This window comes from Typha latifolia, chromosome 2, assembly GCF_019914945.1.
Source record: "Typha latifolia isolate L0001 chromosome 2, TyphaL0001v2, whole genome shotgun sequence".
In the NCBI taxonomy this organism is placed as follows: Eukaryota; Viridiplantae; Streptophyta; class Magnoliopsida; order Poales; family Typhaceae; genus Typha; species Typha latifolia.
In genome coordinates this window covers 5,029,315-5,050,256 of record NC_133087.1, presented here as the reverse complement: position 1 = coordinate 5,050,256, position 20,942 = coordinate 5,029,315, and the positions used below count along the sequence as shown (strand labels likewise).

Here is a 20,942-nt window from a genome sequence, read left to right as displayed (position 1 = left end):
TGGCTCATCATCCTCAACATTGAGCAATATACATGGCGCCACTTGTACATAATTGAAAACATAAATTATATTTTCTTTGAGTTCCAATCGTTCTTCTCTATTCACAATTATCACAAATATAACCGGCCAGCTAATTAGCCTGCCATTAATGGCTGTCTGGGTGCTTCCAATTTTTTTGAGGAACTCCCATGTTCATGCTGATTTTTCTTCCATTTTGCATAGGGGCAAAACTAATCTTCTATGCATATTATGGTGGCTTTACATCCTTTGTTATTGGTTTTTCTATTTGTTAGTGTTTTGATGCAACATACAGTGATTTTGACTAATCGACTATTCTCGAGTTAAAAAAAATTAATTACTTCTCGAACCTCTTTAACTATTGTTTTATACCACTTTTACCCACTCAAAGAACTAGACATATAGACCATGTAAGCTCCATGTAAACATTATGTAAATGATTCTGACAAAAATAATTTAAAATTTTTTACTAAGGTTTAGAACCGGCTCGGAAGAGTAGTTGAGCCGAGCCAGCACTGGCTCACTCAGGCTCGACTTAATTAGGCTCATATAATATATATAAGGTTTAGAACTATTCGATCTTAGATTCAACAATTGGTATGATCTCTATAAATGAAAGAAAAAAAAATCTTAGTCCAATCTTCATCTCCATAAACCCATCATCCCTAGACCCTAAACCCTCTCCACTGAAACCCAAAGCCCATCCTCACTGCCTCACCGATCACCACTCACCATCGAAACCCAAAACTCATCTCCACCGCTCAACGTCCTCATCGGAGCTACATTGAGCGCCCTCACTGAGCATCCTCATCGAAGATGTAGTGGGACATAATCGGTGTTGTTGAGGATGAAGCCCATCTTGGTGGTGTGAGAGCTATTCTTCGGCCATGATGGAAGCTTTTGTAGGGATGTAGTGAAAGCCTCTGCAAGGCCACGACAGAAGCCTTACCGGGGCCGTGATACAAGCTCTCCTAGCCACTAGGGCTTCTTCCAACGTGGTCAAAATGAAGATAGTGACGACGCCGAGGCCATATCCCTCCTTCACAGCCCCATTAATGCTCGACCCTAAATTCTCCCCGATGAGTCGAGCTATCAAGTCGAGCTTGAGCCTTATCGAGTTGGAGATGAGCCGAGCAGAGCTTAGCTTTTCCAGCTTGAGTAGGCCTGAGCTTTTTCCACCTCTCGAGCTGAGCCGATCTAGGCCCAATTTGGCTTATTTGCACCCCTAATGTATATGTCCACTTTTTTCTTGAGCAGTGAAAATAATATAGAGTGGTATTTGAGAGAATCAAAATATAATTAATTGTAAAAAATTCCACTCTAGTATTATTTTCGTACTATTTACATAACTACTACAATTATTGTTCTGTAAGCGCCACATCATAGAGATAAGTCACTATTTTAGAACTGAGACATATTTTCATAGGAAGAAGAAAATCTTATCCTAAAAATGTGTCCTAAAGTAATAGAAATTGCTAACTAAGAGAGTAACTTTATAAACTAGAAAGCTACTTATTTAAAAAGGTTAATTACACTAACACCCCTTGATATACTTGGTTTTCACATAAACTCTCTAAACTTACATTGTCACTGATGGGTTCTTGTACCAAAAGGTTGGCTACGAAACAATTCCCTTAAAATATGAATTTATTGCAGAAAGCAGTCCGCGCAACCGTGGTAAAATATTCATCAAATATTCTCTTGTAGTCAAAAAATTACGAAATAAGTGGTTTAGATTTTTAACTTCTTGATCTACAACTTTCGTATTTATGCCTTTCGCAGATTTGAAATTTAACTGGGACGAAACTACGGAATAACGTGGGTGATGGTGGTGGTGACGGGTGGAGTGGATGTTAGGGTTATGGATAATTATGGAGATAAAGGTGGATGGTGGATGTGATTAAAGGATATAGACAAAGGGAACAAAGTGGTCGAGATCCCAAAGAAAAGGGGTGACTTGACAGTCGAAGGAAATTAGAAGTTAGGAGAAACCTTGCCAACGATAGAGGTAGAAGGATGGTGAAGAGGGATGAGGGAGATTAGGGTAGATAGATGATAGAGAGACAATAAATCAATATTCCAATAGCATAATGAATTTGGCTGCCATCCACATATTTATAGATGCTAGCCAACAAGTCCTAAAACAATAAGTAACATTAATTCTAGAGGACTCCCGCTAATCGCGTTCGAACTCATAAAATGTGTTCTCTATATGTGCGAACGCGGGCGATCGAACTTGCCCGACCGCGTTCGAATGCACTTTTCGCGTTCTCTGTATTTGCAAACCTGATGCAGACATTCGAACGCGACCCCACCTGCATTCGAACGCGATCTGCAAGAATTTTATCTTAATAAAAATAAACAACTAAAGCAATAAGAAAAGATCCTAACTAAGTGTAGCAATCACCCTTAAACTTTAGGAGAAAGTAAAATGGGTAATGACGATGATGAAAAATACATAATGACCAACTATACCCCTAATAAATTAACAAGGTCATCAATTTAGCCATAACCAGCAGAAAAAAATAATTAAATTACAAACCATCATCTCCTCCCCCAAAACCACTGTCATTCTTCCTCCCCAAACCCCTTCTAGCGCACATGGCCCTTTCAACGACGCAGTGACTAAGGGCCTTCACGAGCAACGAGAAGGCAAACTCACTCTCATCGCTCTCGCCCTCAGCACGCTCGCCCTTGCCCTTACCACCCTTACCTTAATCGTCGTCGCCTTCACCGCCATCCTCGCCGCCCTTCTTGGCCACCCTTCTCCTTTGTTTGATTTGATTCCTCCACCAACCTCACCCATGCTATGCTGTCATCCTCGGCCACCCGTGCCCTCACCGCCCGTGGCTGCTCTCACCCTCACCACCTTTGGCTTTAGCTGCCCTCACATTCAATGCTCATGGCTGCCCTCACCCTCGCCTTTCTCGACCGCTACAGGCGGAAGCTCCTCCTTAAGGCCGACTAACGATGCTTTGGCGCTGCCTTTTTGGCTTGCTCGCACCCAATGCTATTGACGATGAGGCGGGGAAGAGGGAGGATGGGAGCATAATTAAATCTTTTATCCTAATTTAATTAAAGGATTTAAATAAAATTGTATTTAAATCTCTATTAATTTAATTGAAATACATATTTAAATCTCTATTAATTTAGTCAAAATATATAACGACGACATCTAGATTATTTTAGGGAAATATAATTGCCACGTAAGCTAACTCGCCTAATTTTCTCACGGCATACTAATAGTAGGATGACATTGAAATTCCCTAAATAGTAGGATGACATTAAAATTTTCTAAAGTTTAGGGGTGATATTATAACCTAAAAAAGTTTAGAGTGTCTTCCTGAAAACCGAGTATAATACAAGATGTGTTAGCGTAATTAATCCCCAATTAAAATAATCTACGTAGCTACTTACTTAGCATAAATGATAATAGTTTGGTAAATATTTTATAAACTATAATAGAATAATAATAAATTTTAGGAGAGGAGAGAGAGCCACATACGTTTCTTATTTTCGTGTAAAAAAATGTCGATTTGTAATAAGATAAAATGAGATGGTTTTTGATACAAATTGCTAAAGTTTGAAAGATAAAATGAAGCTTATGTGGCTATCTCTCACCTAAGATATATATATGTTATTAGTAAAGACCACTAAAATTTGATGTAGATGAGTTTGAAAAGGCTATCAGATACGAACTAACACATTAAATATACACATCTATAGTTCTAATTATGCTTACTCGTATAATTGCGAGATTCTTATAACATATCCAGCTTAATTGAATAGGCTGATATTGATTTATTGGTTTCATTATCTTGTCTAATAATAGGCAATAATTAACCAAAATTATAGCTCAATTATTTGTTGAATAAGAGCTATTATACTAATTCATGTATTATAGTAAGAAAAGCAAGTTGCAAGTTGCAAGTGCATCAAGATCTGAGAAACTTATTTCCCCCGAGTCCGTGACAGAGTCCGTGACAACACTATTGTGATGAAAAGATGATGTGAACTTTGGTGCCTGTTAATATCCAGATTTCTATTTGCTACTCTATTTGATCCAACCCTAGGGATGCTGCCATAAATATTATATTATGGCTTGTGCTTGTAGTTGACAAGAAAAATGACAGGAAATTATCCAACTTTAGAGAGTTCTTAGTTATTTTAAGTTTGCCTATAATTTTATTATACAATTCTAATTCACTTTAACACTTATATACAAAAAGCTTAACTATTAGTTATGATATTTTAAAAAGCTTAACTATCTAAAAGAAAACATTTTGTTAATATTTATGAAAGAGCTCAGTAATATTATTTAATATATCATAGTTACTATTGAAATATATTGTCTACAAATGCCAATACAGTTTATTTTTATATGAAATATTTATATAATAGTTTTAATAATAATTATTAAAGTTAATAAATTCGTGTAAGATGACTACCATACTCATCATTCTTAGAGTCGTATATAATATTAATCACTAAATTGTTTTTACCCATGCTTTAATTATGATCAGTTAGATTTAACTAGCATAGTAATATTTTTAAAAGAGTTAAATAATATAATTAGTAATTATGATAATTAAGAGATATAGTAACAATTATGATACATAAATATTTTTAGTGACCGTTATGTAAAACTGTTTAAAAAAATTGGCAGGGGTAATAGAGTAATATAATGGAAGACGATGGGTTCTAATTAGTAAGGAGGATTATTCCTCTTTTATCCTCCAATTAGTCAATTAACCTTCCCAATTGCGGCAGTAGTGGAGCCCTCTCTCCGTAGTCCGTAGTCATTCTTGAAGTCGATATATTTACCACCCTTTTCTCTATCGAGTCCACGCCAAAGAAGTATCCGCGAAGCTTCATCTCTTGCTCTTTTTAAACTATAGACAGTGGTCGTGGTCGAGTTCTAGATAACTAGAAGATGATGCGGGGAGGGAAGTAAACGCCTTCCGTTCTCCGATCAAGACTTGTTCTTCTTCTCGATCTCGTCTATTTGGACTTCGGAGATGCCAAAAGGTACTCTTTTTCCTCTTCTAATTCGCTCGAGGATCGAATTGATCCGCTTCTTGGTCTCGTGGTTAGGGTGGGATTGATTTGAATGATGCGATTCCTCTGCCGCTTGGTGTTATTGACTTGGAAATTCGGTTGAATTCCTGGCAAATGTGAGAATTTATGGTATGAGTACTGTATTTAGGTTGGGATTTTGGATGGAGTCTGTTGGTCATGCTCGATTAGGTTTTGTTTAGAAGAAAGACTGAAAAATCGAAATTTGCACATGGAGCTATGCCAACGGAGTCTGGTATAGGGGTTGGGCATGGCCCAGTTACTTCCGAAGGTTCACTGTGTTCTTTAGTGCTATAGGAGAGGTTCTGGAGACCTCAACTTTCTCCAATTTCTTAAAACCTCGTTCACTTTAGGAATAGTTCACTTTAGGAATAAGATCAATTCTAGAATAAGATTTCCTCTTTTATTTTCAAAATAAGGTCTTCATTCTAGAAATAACTATTTATATAGTCACTTGTATTCTAAAATAAGGATATAATAATTACTTTTGATGTGATATTAAGTAAAGGTAAAGATGAAAAAAAATGTGTTTTATTTTTTATAATTACTATAAATACCCTTTAATTTGATATAAAGTAGATTGATGAGATAGATTTCAAAGATAAATTAGTAATTAGGTTGGTGTGTAGTATAAAATATATTTTATATGAATAGTGTTTGTATTATAGAATTTAGTTATTATGATGTTTATCTATTATTCTGGATTAAGGAGTTGTATTTTGGAACAGAAAAAAGTTAATTTTGAAATGAATGGGGCTAAGATTCATGGCGTATACAGAATTATAGATTGATCTTCTTTTGTGCTACCCTTGAAATGTGTCTTTGTATCAACATTGTTTGTAAAATGAGCAATCTTGTTCTTGATGCTAATGGAAGTTTACCTACCATCTTAAACCAAAATTAGCGAAAAGTTACAACATGTGTAGATAAAAAGCTCTCACTCATTGGGATTTGAATGTTTGGATTTTTATTTTCCTAAGGTTACACGCTGATCACTATTTTACCGAGTTTACATGTGAGCATTTTAGGCATTATCAGTGCATCTTGCTCTTTTCACTATGCTTTCATGTGGCTGATTGATCTTGTGCAGCTATTTCAACATACTTTTCTCCAACGATGGTCGTGCCATTTATAATATTTTTAATAAAGTTTTTAGGATATTTAGAGATGTTTTTGGGTCTTTAGCATATCAATTTTTGATTTTTTATTTAAATACATGTATTAAAACCTACATTATAGTGTTTTATCTTTATATTGTTTTTATAAATATCCTATTTTATTAAAGAAAAATAATAGTTAAATATAAATATTATTTAACACATAATATGATTGAATACATTTATTAAAATTAATATTAATAATTAAACACTTCATAATATGATTGAATATTCTATAATATAATTGAACACATAATAACATTCAACACATAATATTAATTGATAATAGTTTAATAATTAAAACTAATGTCTAGTTTAATATAGCATGACGAGAATGATCAAAGACTTCATTTGTTGGTATAAGAATAACATAAGAATATTACACTAAATATTGTCGATAATTTTCAAAACTCATTTACTGATAGTATTGTTTGTAGTAATATCTCACGTAATCTTCATACAAGAAGAAATTTTATAATCTTCTATGATATAATATTAATATTGAACATGTAGGAGAACTGCCACTGCCTGCACGACCATCCTTGATTTCCTCTTCGTCCTTCCTATTGACTTCACTTGAGTATGCTAAACTTGCATAGTGCACTGCCATTTGGAATTGCTATCCATGCATATATTTTTTGAGCAATAGCGACCAAGTTCAATTACTGGCTTTGAATGCTTTTGGACTATTAAAATAGAGTCCTAATTTCTGCTTATTGAGACCTTGTTAGTTAGCTGAGTTTCTGCTACTTCTAGCTCCTAAATTTGATTTATTTCAACTATTTGTTGAATTCAGTTTTAACATCCAGGATTTCTTATAGTCAGCAGCTGCTCTATAGATGAAATGTCATATCTGAAAACCTGAAGGTTTACTTTCAGTGTTTAATTGTCCTTTTCTATTAAACGGAAGCAATGACTCACCGGGAAGAGAAATTTGTGAGGTCAGTATTTTTTTTTACTTTCTTAGTTACAAGTGCATTCCATCTTTTCTGCTCTTGATGCATTTCAACACCTTATTTTAAATTTGGATAACAGAACAAGGAAGACAATCCACTGTTTCTGGATATATCTCTTGTTAGATGACAAACAAAGTTTCCATTGTAACATGGTGCATTCATTATGTGTGATTAATAGAATCATCCTTTAACTTCGTGACTCAAAACCTTCTATATTTATTGTAACCTTAAATTGGTGGTAAGATCTCATGGACTTTCCGATCCAAATTGTGTTTGCTTCTGCTTCTTCCAAAACTTAGGCTTGGGTCTAATAATTCAGTACCAGAGAAACGGCCACTGGAAAAACCCTATTTAACTTGCTTCCATTTACTATACCAGAGCAAAGTTTTTAAAATACAACATCTAATATGATTGCTAGGTCTGTACTTGGTATCCTGTTGATATCACTTTGTTCTGTCGGCACCCCACTCTATATACTTAATACAATATTCTGCATATTGCTGGGCACCATATTGTTAAGTGGTAACATCTCATGATCTTCTGAAATCTATGAATGGTCAAACATTGTATAACTGGCAAAGATTTGGACTACAACTTGTGACTAATTGATTACTGTATATTATGTCCACCTGAACTTGAACTTCTCTCGATTGATTTTTGCCTGAGATGAAAAATGAGCATGTTTGCAAAACAGTCCACTCATTGCCAAAAAGTAAATATTATCAAATTTAAGAAATATCATACTCGGATTCTCCACTTCTGCATTTAGCATAACTTTATGTAAATAAATGGTCAACATATTTGATAAAAACATAAAATGAACAGGCTATGCACCATAATATCCTACTATCTACTGTGTTGGATGAGATTGATTGTTGATCTTGACTGACCGTATCATATCTGTGCCTGCTTGGTGCTTAGGAGAAGTGGCTGATGAATTTTATTTTTTGAAATTTTGTGCACAATTAAGTGCCAAACAGAAGTTGCTGAAGTTGTTAGAGAACATTTTGATCTATATTGATCTGTACTTGTTAAGTACTGTCACTTGATAACAGTATCAGTCATGCTGTGCAAAGGTATTAAATGTATGGAGTATGAGATGATAAAATGAAAGAAATATCTGCCAACATTGGAAGAGATATAAAGGAGTGGTTGTTGATAAATTTTGTCTTTTAAGCCTGTTTAATAACTTTAATCAGCTTGAAACACCTCAACTTGGCTGGTTATATGGCTCAAGGCCTTGTTTGCTTTAAGTTTAGGAATCCCTCCCCGAACTAATTCAGGAACCCCTAATTTGGTTCAGTAATTAAACATCTTTTTGTCTTTTCATATCTAATCAAGTTTACTCTTCAAAAAATCAAGACTAAGAATTAAGAATAATTAATCGAGTTCAGATATTAGCCTCAAACTAAAGAAGGCCTAAAGTTTTTCTTTTAGATCCTGTAGTCATTGTTAGAAATTGATTAAAGGGAAAATGGGGCCTTAAGTTGTCGATGCTTGAAATACATCAGTTCTAATGTGATGGTTTTAATTCACATAACTTGCCATATATAAATTACATCATGTTATTGTAGCATAGGATCCTGTAAGTCCCAGTTTAATTACCTATAAACCAATCTTTTTTAATCTGTTAACAGGGAAAATTACATTTATTACCATTTGAAACAACTTTAGCTTGTACAATGATTCACCAGATGTCTGCCATATATAATTAATAGCAAGTTCTTGTAGCATAGGATCCTGTAAGTCCGCAGTTTAATTTGCTGTAAAACCAATCTTTTTCAACATGTTAAGAGGGAAAATTACATTTATTACCATTTGAATCAAGTTTAATGACTCACCAGATGACTGCTATTTCTTCTGGTGGCAACTGGTTTTTTTGAGAAGCAAATTGAAATGGAAAGATTACAGGTAGACAAGAATTTTAAAATTGTTCCTAGTGGTGGCAAACTGCTTTATAATACCTTGGTAAAAACTTCAAAAACGCAACCACTGTTATTGTTTTTGGCAAGTCATGTTTGTAGCTAGTTTTTTTTTTCTTTTTTCTCAGTACCGAATTGAAATGGAAAGATTACATGTAGAAAAGAATTTCAAAATTATTGGTAGGTCGGCAAACTTCTCTACGATACTTTGGTAAAAACTTCAAAAAAGCAGCCCTATTTTCCTTTTAAAAGGGATCTTTTCCATGAGCGGTAACTGTGAACCTTTATTAAACTACATGTACTCCATTTGCCATGTTCCTTGTTTAAGAAATTCAAATACAAATTAGGCAGTCCAGCTTAGTTTTCTACATGTGAATCAAGTGAAACATAGTATGTAGGAGTAACTGCATATGTCTTAAAAGATCTATTGTCGGCTTCTTGTTTTTATCGGTATCATATGTGCAGGTTTCAAGATTGGAGCTCAGAGCAATCCTTGAGTTCAGAGAGACTAGCTTCAGGAAGAAAGCACAGGATATATGCTTCAGTGTCACAGATTATTAGAAGAGGACTTGAGTGGTTCAGAAACTTTCTACAATACGAGTATGTAAATAAATCATCTCTGGAGGAACTAAGGACCAGAAGAAAAGTATTAGATCCTCAAGGACCATTTCTTCAGAAATGGAACAAGATATTTGTCATATCTTGTGTAATTGCGGTTTCAGTGGACCCTTTGTTCTTATACATCCCAGTAATCAATGGTCAGGATAATTGCTTGTATTTGGACAGAAAATTGGAAATTATTGCAAGCATCTTGCGCTTCTTCACAGATATCTTCTATGTACTCCATATTATTTTTAAGTTTCGGACTGGTTTCATAGCTCCTCCTTCTAGAGTTTTTGGTAGGGGTGTCTTGGTTGAAGATCCATCAGCAATAGCAAAACGATATTTATCAACATACTTTCTAGTTGATATCTTTGCCGTTCTTCCCCTTCCTCAGGTATGACATTCTCCTGTTCATTTCTTCTGTGCAATCTTCAGTATCTTACTTCAGTACTGCTTACTTAAGTATTAGTGGAAGAAAGTAGATTAGTTTCAAAGACTAGTCATATTTGGTGGGGGAAGGACCAATTCTTTTAAATGAATGCATATGAAAGCTAATTTTTCAATCTTGATAAGTGAAAGATACATTATCAGACATGGACATTTGGTAAAGAAAGTTCCTCACACTGGCAGAAAAGAAAATGTTCTATCATGAGCTTTTCTACTAGTCCGCTGCTCTGATTTTAGTTGAACATGTCCAGACTCCCACAGTTCGGTAGCTGTTCACCAATCTGTTAGTTTCTTATTTAGTGCATGATTTCATACTTTCCTATTTTATTCCATTTATTTGTAAAATAGTATGGCATCTGTATCACGTACTTCTTTGCTAAGAGAAATATTCCATATTTGGAGCTAAAATTTTGCTATCTATATTCATTTGTTTTGGAACTTTTTTGCTATCATGACTAAAGAGGTCCATATTTATGTAGGAGAGCATCATTTTTAACCATATATGTATATTTTCCACACAGGTAGTTATATTAATTATATTGCCCAAGCTGCAAGGATCAGAGCTTCTGCATGCCAAAGACGCATTGATGTTTATAGTTATATTTCAATATGTGCCTCGACTAGTAAGAATCATACCATTGTATCTTGAAATTACAAGATCTGCTGGCATAATCACTGAAACAGCATGGGCTGGCGCTGCTTTTAACCTTTTACTTTATATGCTTGCAAGTCATGTAAGTCTGCGTATCTTAGCTCTTTCTGCACTCTTGAAGTCAATGCTATTTCTTTTCAGTTGATGCATATGTTCAATTTGAGCGCCTTTTATCTTTTTACTTTTGATATTGGTCATTCTAGCTAACTTCTTGTCCTCTAGTGTATGATGCGTAGAGTTACTAGTCCAGTAATTAATTTTGGTTATTGATTAAAATTGGTTATGAACATTATGATGTATTTCAACAAATTTCATGCCTTTCATCATGGTTAATTTTACAAGAGGTGTCAATCTAAATTCTCTTATTATACTTGTATTTCGAAGTTACTTCTTATTTTGGTGTCTTCTTAAGGACGAGGTCCATGCATTAATAGTTTTATTGTTGAGTTGTTATGCCTTTTCTTCATATTATCTAGAGCTGCATAAATTAATAAGTACAAATAAAGTATCTTTACTGACAAATAAATATGAAATGGACTCTGGAGGGACTCAGCATTCTTGCAATATAGAAAGATGAAATGTTACGCGAATTTGTTAATACTAAATACTTGCATATAATACCTTTGTGTGCTCCATGCAAAAGTACATCAGTTCTGTTATTCCACACTGATTAGTCCATAGGGATGCTGAACAAGTAACATAAATTAACTCCTCTTTTTATCTTTTATATAATGACTGGCTATTAGATAGGCCATCTGCAGGCATCCAGAGTTAATGTCTGTCACATAGTGTAGCATTTATCTATTCAACAAGGTACTTGACACAATACTCTCTCATTAGTATGTGTATGGCATAATTCTTCATTAAAAGTAGCATGCTTTATAGGTCTATTGTTCCTTATGTGGTTCTGTTTTTGTGATACCTTCTAGGTACTTGGAGCATTGTGGTACTTGCTTGCTATTCAACGGGAAGATGCATGCTGGAGAAATGCATGTGGTGAAGATTGCGCCGCCTTATACTGCAGTGACCGTAGTAGTCAAAATAATAGTTCCCTGATGATTTCTTGCCCTATAATAGAACCAAATACTACTATGTTTGATTTTGGAATTTACATACCGGCGCTTCAAAATGTTGTTCAGTCAACAAACTTTTTTGAGAAGTTGTTTTATTGCTTTTGGTGGGGGCTCCAAAATCTAAGGTTTGCACATCACTTTATCAAGCTTTTTCTTCACTCAGGCAATAGCTTGATTTACTCATGTTATTTGATCATGTTAGTACTTAGTACAACAGCAAATATAACTTCATAAAAACTAGATTATTGACTTATTTCTTTTGAATGCTGCCTAAAATCATTGAGTTGGCTGGACTACTAGAGCACTACTCAAGTTTGATATGCTCCATAGCAAAGTTGAAATTTTTTATCATTTTCTATGACTAGTTATCAATGAGTCTACAAGTCTATGATTACATTCAACAAGTGTGTGAAGTTTTGTAGAAGGTGTAATGGATGTAATCATTTCATGTAACATCAGAGTAGATAAAAGAATCCCGTGTAAAAGTGAGATTCATCGATAGTCGTGCCAACTGGCATAGGGCTCGATTTGCGATATCGGCACGTGGTACAAGGGGTGCCGCACAACACTCCTCCTAACAGCAATCCACGAAAACATCGCCATCGTTGCTCACCTTCGTCCTTTGTCGCTCGTTGTCGAGCTTGTTGTCATGCTTGGTATCGCTACTTGCCATTGAGCTCGTTGTTGAACGGATGCCCTAGCTCGAGAAGATCTATAACTTAAATTAAGTTTATATTTGACTCGACCCGAACCATTCTCCTTCCTCCTCAAGTTAGGGCATGGGATGCGAGCGGCGTGTCTTCTTTCTCGAGCTAGGGCACGTGAGCTTCGTCGACAAGCAGCAAGTGAGATGGCGAGTGATGACAGCAAGCACGATGACAAGCAGTGAAGGGCGACGACAAGTAGTCTCCTTCTCTCCTCTTTTTCTTATCCTCTCTTGCGGCATGGCAGCAAGTGCCATAACACTTGTGCCATGCTGTGTCGGTTGGTGGTCGGCACAGACTGTGCCATAAGCACGGCCATCCTTGGTGAGATGTATATCAGAATTGCGCAATGCCAGGTTAGATATCAAGAATCATACAAATTAAGACTCCAAAGTGTGGGCTTGTGGTAAGTAAATTGCTTATCATCTCTCCATTTCTTCTTGCCGAGAGTCAGACAAATAGGAACCTACTGTTTGCTATGTTGTGAAGAATGCTTGATGAATAAAACTAATTGGCCTCCTGTTTTCTTTATTTTTTACAGACGAATCAGTTTATTTAGAATAATAGGTATATGGCTTGCAATATGATGTTTCCTTTCTAGGTCCTAAAGTTGAGCTAAATAGTACAACTTGAAGTATAACTTTTCTTTTAAAGGAGTCCATCTATAGAAAGAACCATTGGACATTAGGTATTTGATTAAAAAATTGCAGTTGTGGGCTAGATCAGGCTGCCATATGTGCTTCTTTCTCTTCTTATTCTTTTTCTATATTCATCTATATCTTCTTGTACTCTATCTTCTCTTCTCTCTAAATTGTTATACTTAGACTGCTGCTGCTGCTGTATGATTTAAATCTAATCTAGCTTCATATTTTTGTGCAATTATTTATTTGTTTCTCTTTATCCTTACTTTCTTGTTAGATGCAGTTACCAGCTTCTAGAGAGAATTTTTGTATTTTACTAGACTTTCTGTAAGATACTATCAACTGATCCACAGATTATTAATAGAAATTTCTGCTATTTGCTTATAATTTTATTGATGACTTTGTCAGATCTCACAATCTCCTTAAACTTTTGTATCTTGTTTCCTGGCATCTTTAGCAACTCTACATAGACAATGACAGTGTCATCCTCAGTCCTCATAGCATCATGCGCAAAAAGAAATTTTATTTCTACTGTTCTTAGATTGAAGATAACTGACAAAAATTGAACTAATAACTCGAATACTTTCTTCTCTTGGGTGCCCCGTATGGCATCCCCTTTCTAGTTTACATCATTTCCTTTGTTAACAGAAGTCCATATCTTCATCCCTTTTTATGTTTCTAAACATTGTCTACTTTTCTTCTTTGCAGTTCTCTGGGTCAAAACCTGAAAACAAGCACTTATACATTGGAGATCTTGTTTGCAGTCTTTGTCTCCATTTCTGGCTTAGTTCTGTTTGCACTTCTTATTGGCAATATGCAGGTATCCACACCTTGCAATGATTATTTTCTGAGCATTTCGATGTAATTAATTTCATATATGGGTTCAAAACTAAAGTGGCACTCAATCTGAAGATTACTTTTAGTATTTGTGAAGAATGCTTTACCGCTGAGCTGATGCAGAGATATGCACACTCACATAGCAATGATGCAGAGACATGCACATGAAATGGTCTACAGGGTTTTAATTCCTGTCTGATTATCTTATAATTCTGTCCACTGTATATAATATACCCAATTATCTGTTAGTTTGGGATTTTATATAATTTGGATTCATTACAGCTGCAGAATTTTAATACAAGAGTTCCGTGTATCATATTCCTTTACTGCTAGTGATCAGATATGCACACGATTCTTGTAATACTATGTTGGCAGAAGTTATTGTTGAATCACAATGATCATGTTTTCAATTCCTTGTGATTGGGCAAGTTTAGTTTCAAACTAGACTGCATGAATTCTTAATCTAAGGACCCCACAAATGAATCCCGCAAAGGCACTTCCCTTCATTCTGAACATTTTTAACTACTTGCCAACTGATCAAAACAATTCTGTAGAAGTGAGAAAAACAGCTGTTTTAAATGCAAGTGTATATGAGATACTTTAACAAAACAAGAATGGCAGTTTTTCTGGTCAAGAAGGTGAAGAACTAAAGATCAAATTTTGGTTGATTCTTGCAATAGCAGTTTTAAATATGACCTTTGACATATCTTCTTGTCAATCTGTCTTTTTACTACTTCCCAGCTAAGTATCCTACATTGTTCACATGCTTCAGGAAACTAAAGTAAAATGTGAATGATAATGTCAGACAGCAGTATCTTATTGTAATCTGCATGTGTGAAACATTTTCCTATCCAACTGTATTTATCTTTGACTGATTAGATACATGAACTTTCTGCTGTGGCTACAGACATATCTGCAGTCCACTGCTGTGAGAATCGAAGAAATGAGAGTTAAGAGGCAAGATGCAGAACAATGGATGTCTCACCGGTTACTTCCAGAGAACTTAAAGGAGCGAATACGTCGTCATGAGCAATATAGATGGCAAGAAACACGAGGGGTAGATGAAGAGTACCTTCTTCAGAATCTTCCCAAGGATCTTCGAAGGGATATAAAGCGCCATCTCTGTCTATCACTGCTTATGAGGGTAATTTCTTTTTTACTTTGTTGTTAGAGTATAAAAAAATAAAATCACTGCTCTCCAACAACTTAAGCTTTTAGAGTAGGTGAGTTAACATGATAGATATCATGAATAGGTCTTCAGATCGAATCTTGTCAGACCTATCTGTCATTTAACATATAAGATCTCACTCGTTTAATTCAAATCCATCTATTGAGTCTATTGAAATATTTCGAGCACAGAAGTGAGATGGAGTATTATAGTATAAAAGAATAAACTATTGTTCTTCAATAACTTAAGCTTTAAGAATAGTTGGCGAGTTAATAGTTATGTTGATGATCTCTACATTTTTCTTCATTTCTACTTAGTATGCGTTTTAGCCTAATATCTCAATGCATCATATTTGTTGCATCAATCTGACTGCAGCAATAAATATGCAACTCATTATGGAAATTCTATGTGCCTTTTGTAGCATGAGAAACATGATTGCAAACCCAAAGTTGCTTAGGAGATAAACTGTTCATATGTAGATTGAATACTCCCATCATCGTCATGCTTTCTTTTGGGGTGTGCGTATGCTTTACTAAGAAAGACGGATACTTCCATACTCTCGCTATATCCATTTCAGATACCGAATCAGACATTACACTTGCTAGATATTTTTGGATACTTCCTTATAGAATTTGATTTTTTTTTAAAACAAAATTAATGTTGTGGATATTTTGGGATACTTCTTAGATACTTCTAACTTCTAAGGTTTCTATTAATATGAGTAAAATTGAAGGGGACTATTATCTTTCATTTCTTATCATATCTAGTAGAAGGTTCTATTTGTAAAAAGATTTGAGTTTGCTTATTTATTTTATGATCTATATTTCTATATTAGGAAATCATGTTACAATGGTCAATTTCTTCTGATTTATTAATTGAATTTGCTTGTTTATCTTTCATCTTAGTTAATAATATACTACGTTATTATACTGGACCTTAGTTATGAATAATAGTTCTTTTAATGGATAAATTGCAGATCTCCTTATCTAAACTATTATACGCAAAAATAACCTCAATTAAGAAAACAAGTTCATTAATATGTGATACAACTAGTGCTGGATCAAGTTGTATCAAGAGGAATACATTTGTTTTGGAAGAAAATAAAGCTTTTTGTCGAGGGGCGTTCGAATGCACTATGCGAACGCCTATAGGCGTTCACAAATACAGAGAATGAGATTTGTGCATTCGAACAGCCTCGAGCCCGCTCGAACGCATCCGTTTAAACGCCTGCACGCGTTCGCAAAGACAGAGAACGGGAAATTTGCGTTTGAACGGCCTCGGGCTCGTTCGAACGCACTGCGGCGAGAACACTTCATTTTTAGGGTTTTATTTCTGTTGTTTGAGTCCAAAGGGTAGCCTCTAAGTATTGTGGAGTGCACCCTAGTTGGGTTATGTTATGAAATTATATTTTCTTCTCCTATCTCTCTCTCTATCTCTCTCTCCTCTTCTTCTTCCTTCTTGCCCTAACTTCTCATCATCCCCTAACCTTTATTGGTTAGATCCTTCTTCTCGACTATCGCGGCCCTACTTCTTCTTGGAGTGACCTCTTCTTCCCTTTCATCTTATTCCCATCTCTAATCACAACTATCCCTATCTACATATCATCTTCTTCTCCCCTTCCATCACCATCAAGATCTTCCTTCAATCCAAATAACCAACCCAACTCTCATTGGTCCGGTTCATAACAATATATTTGTGTAGACATAAAATAAATATATAGATATAGATATTGATATGAGCTACGTATCCTTATTTTTCAAGATTTGTCTTATCGGCATATCCATATCTCATATCCGTATTCATGCTTTGTAGATGCTTGTGTATTCCATGTGAATTAGTTGTTAGATGATATTATCAGATTTTTTATAAGTGTTGGTATGTAGAGAGAACCACAAAAATGTTTCTCTAATTTCTCACTGAATCAGACTCAGCTGCCACTATCTTGAAAGCACCTTTTTTGGCAATTAAGCACTGAAGCACAGCTAACAATATACCCCACTTATTACACAATTTTCAATTTCTTTTCCTACTTGGTATCTTTTTCTCAGATAATTTGTTAAATTTGGAAGACTTTGAAAGATCCATCTAAGCTGTATTTTTTCTGCATGATTGTAGAATAGTGCAGGTTTGACTTCTTTGATGGCAACCAATGTTTTGGAAGGGAGTAGCTTATCTTTTTATAAAAAACCCTGGCCATTGCAAATCCATATCTGGACTGAAAAACTTGGGGCTATCTAGATTATATTGAGAAACTGTTACCGGTAATGCTCAATTATGACATAGGTGCAGATTCTTAATTGCTGGCAATAGATTCCCATATACCGACAAATAGTTTAAGTCAAATATCTATAGAATTTATGATACCCCATAAGATGCAGTTGATGCAGATTTAATGAAATGAGTTCATCATACTTGGAAAACTATTTGTAATTTATGTGTTATGTGATGTTCTGTTTGATTGCATGACACGGGGGATTTCTTGCGAATAGCATCGTCCTTATTTGTGAATAAGAACCAAATGGAACATCTTTTTATCTCTATCTAGAAACACTACAAAGTCCTCCAGTGAGGTTTATCAATGGTTTTATTGCTACAAATGGTATTTTTATTTTAAAGTTGTCATGATTTATTGTTAGCAGAAGTAGTGACAACTTCTTGATCCATGTTTAGAGCTGTCAGAGTATTAAAAGCTGCTTGTGCTCGGCTTGATTTAGACTTGAATCAATCTCAGCTTATATTTAAATGAGCCAAGCTTGATCAGCCTTCTTAGGCTCAAAAGTCAACTAATTTCAAGCCAAGCTTGAACAAAGGTTGGCTTGGTCCACCTTCTCAAAAACAATTTCAACCCAAACTTGAACAGAGGTCGGCTTGATCAAGATCTGCTTGATAAGGCTTGAAATTCACACTCATGATAAAGCTTAATTTAGTTACCACATTTAAGCTTGATTGAATTCAAGCTTGATAAGCTCAATACTAACATTAATTTAGCTTAAATTGTACTCAATTCTAGCCAATGCAAGCTCGACAAATTAAGCTTGAAGAAAGCTTGATAAAGTTTAATTAGAATTCGTCTCAATTAATTCTATTGAGCAGCTAGTTAAGTAATTGTTTGGTCTGTCTTTCTTTCTCCTTTTCATTTTGGAAAGAAGGAAATGAGGTGAGGAATGAACAGGAGGGGGATGCAAAATTGTATGGAGGTGAAGTTTCTATTGCAGACTGAAGAAGATAAAGGAAATAAAAGAAATGTGAGATCAAAAACAAAGTTAAAGAAGTGGAGAACAAGAATAGAGAATAGACTAAAAGAAAAGAGAAGAACAACAAGGAAGAGCTGAGAATATACTAAAAGGGCTTCTACTGGAATGAAGGAACAAGGGGTAAAAGGAACTTTGGTCGAGTGAAGGAAAGAAACAAAAGCTATAAAAGGCTCAACAGAAAGCAGTACTTAGAATTGTCTTGGGTAGAAGAGGCGACAAGTAGAAAACAAATAACTGGAAGATGAGAGAGGTGGCAGGGAGTTTTTGAGAGACAATATATTCTTTCTGAACATCACTTTTTCTGTCAAACTTGATTGAAATGCTATATATCTTATTTGTTCAGTTTACCTAACCAATAAGATATGGTCACTACCACAATTAGGGTGTAGTGCCACAATTCTAAGAAAGATCGGCACTTGCCTCCTATAGAGTTCATATATCACATTATATGTTAACTGCCTTGCCTTATATAAAACAGAACATAAGGGCATGCATGGACCAAGGTAGGTATTATTATTACATGCTGTTTCCTAGAGAAGATGAAAACAGAATAAAGTAATCAACCATCAGAGATCTGTTAATACATAGGGGTGAACATCTTCTTCAGTTCATTGTCGAGGAACAATTACCTGTAATTTGATATAAAGCATCTAGCAATTTATATCACAAGAGCAAATTTTCTTAGTTTGCATGACACTAGGAATAACTTCTACTGATTTTTCTTATTGTAAGTTTATTTTTATTCAAAAGCACCAGAAGGAATCTGAAGTCTCAAGGAACTTGTGTACAAATATAGTTGCAGAAATTGAAGATGTCCTCTGTGGATTACCACTTACCTAACAAAACAAGAATCATGTGCAGAAGCTTGTTCTATATTAACACTTGTTTTTATGTACTGCATTGTCAATGTCAACAATTATCAATATTCTTTTACCCTGAACTCCTTTTTTTTGTTGCTACACTACTTTCAGGTTCCAATGTTTGAAAAGATGGATGATCAACTTTTGGATGCCATGAGTGACCGTCTAAAACCAGTTCTGTACACTGAAAACAGCTGCATTGTTCGTGAAGGGGACCCCGTCAATGAAATGCTCTTCATCATGCGTGGCGAGCTAGAGAGCATGACCACAAATGGTGGAAGAACTGGCTTCTTGAACTCTGATATTCTTAAGGCTGGAGATTTCTGTGGGGAAGAACTCCTAACCTGGGCTTTGGACCCCCATTCATCCTCTAGCCTTCCTAGCTCAACAAGGACAGTGAAATCATTTTCTGAGGTTGAGGCTTTTGCCTTAATGGCTGATGACCTGAGGTTTGTTGCAACACAATTCCGAAGACTCCATAGTAAACAGCTCCGACACACATTCAGGTCTTACTCGCCGCAGTGGAGAACATGGGCTGCTTGTTTTATACAGGCAGCTTGGCGCAGGCACTGCAGAAAGAAGCTTGAGAATGCTTTACGTGAAAAGGAGAAAAGGTTGCAGGCTGCTATGGTGAGTGGTGGTTCCAGTTCACTAAGCCTTGGGGCAGCATTATATGCTTCACGATTTGCTGGGAACATGTTGCGGGCATTGCGGCGAGATGGACCCCGTAAGGCCCGATTACAGGAAAGAGTGCCTGTTAGGTTATTGCAGAAGCCATCGGAACCAGATTTCTTTGCTGAAGAGAATTAGTGCATTCGACTATGTCATAATATTTCACGTTTCTGCGAGTAAATTATATGGTTATCTAAATATCTCTCCTGTTGATTCTAATGCTTTGAAAGTAAAGACGACGGGATAAATTGTTGTTGTATATAGCAAGATGACTAGACTTCTTTACTTGCTCTTTTCAATCTATCACGGTGTTAAATTTACATAAGGGGTGGTAAGATCAATGAGTTTCAAAATCGACTTCGACTGATCACTGTATATATTTGTTTGAGAGGAGTGGGCGTTATATTTCAGAGGATATTGGTTGGCACATCTCTATGTTTTACCATGGAATGAACATATAAACTGTTGTAAAATCGTGACAATTTTCAAATACAAGTAATTGATTGAGTGAGCGATTTAAAAAATATAAAAAAAAATTTAATAGAATTTTTTTTCATGTAAGTCGCTTTCTAGAAATTACTGAAATAGAAAATATAGAATTTTAGTGATTTTCATATTTCTAGCCGTCAACTACTGCTAATTGGAATTCACCATCCCAATTAGCACTTAACTGACATGGTAAAACATACCTATTTGATTTAAAAAAGAAAAAGAGTACCTTTAGATTGAGGGAAGTCCATGATGCAGTTCCGTACAGGTGGACCCTGGTTGACGTGTAGTGCTGGCGTCCATGCGTGGTCGGTGTTGCATGCTTCGTAATCATGCTCCTCCACGTCCTCGTTGAGGTCGTCTTATAAGACAAAGAAATAATAATAATAATAATAATAACTCTTCCCCCCTCT

At 35.4% G+C, this 20,942-nt stretch overlaps 1 protein-coding gene across 3 annotated transcripts; it reads left to right on the top strand.

Annotated features, from left to right (window-relative positions):
* Positions 1–4,864: 4,864 nt before the first annotated feature.
* Positions 4,865–20,410, top strand: LOC140781861 (cyclic nucleotide-gated ion channel 1). Of its 3 annotated transcripts, none has more exons than XM_073128133.1 (8): positions 4,865–5,046; positions 7,073–7,192; positions 9,595–10,126; positions 10,701–10,913; positions 11,761–12,029; positions 13,958–14,069; positions 14,994–15,230; positions 19,480–20,410. In XM_073128133.1, the coding sequence occupies exons 2-8, from the start codon at positions 7,164–7,166 to the stop codon at positions 20,176–20,178; spliced, it is 2,091 nt and encodes a 696-aa protein (XP_072984234.1). In that variant the 5' UTR covers positions 4,865–5,046; positions 7,073–7,163; the 3' UTR covers positions 20,179–20,410. The 3 variants fall into 3 exon arrangements, with proteins under 3 accessions (XP_072984234.1, XP_072984232.1, XP_072984233.1); XM_073128131.1 differs by having other exon boundaries at positions 7,061–7,192; XM_073128132.1 differs by having other exon boundaries at positions 4,870–5,046; positions 7,048–7,192.
* Positions 20,411–20,942: the final 532 nt, after the last annotated feature.

Coding starts and splice junctions, on each gene's coding strand:
- LOC140781861 (XM_073128133.1), top strand. CDS start 7,164: ATGACTCACCGGGAAGAGAAATTTGTGAG. Junction 7,193..9,594: donor CGGGAAGAGAAATTTGTGAG/GTCAGTATTTTT, acceptor TCATATGTGCAG/GTTTCAAGATTGGAGCTCAG. Junction 12,030..13,957: donor TGGGGGCTCCAAAATCTAAG/GTTTGCACATCA, acceptor TCTTCTTTGCAG/TTCTCTGGGTCAAAACCTGA.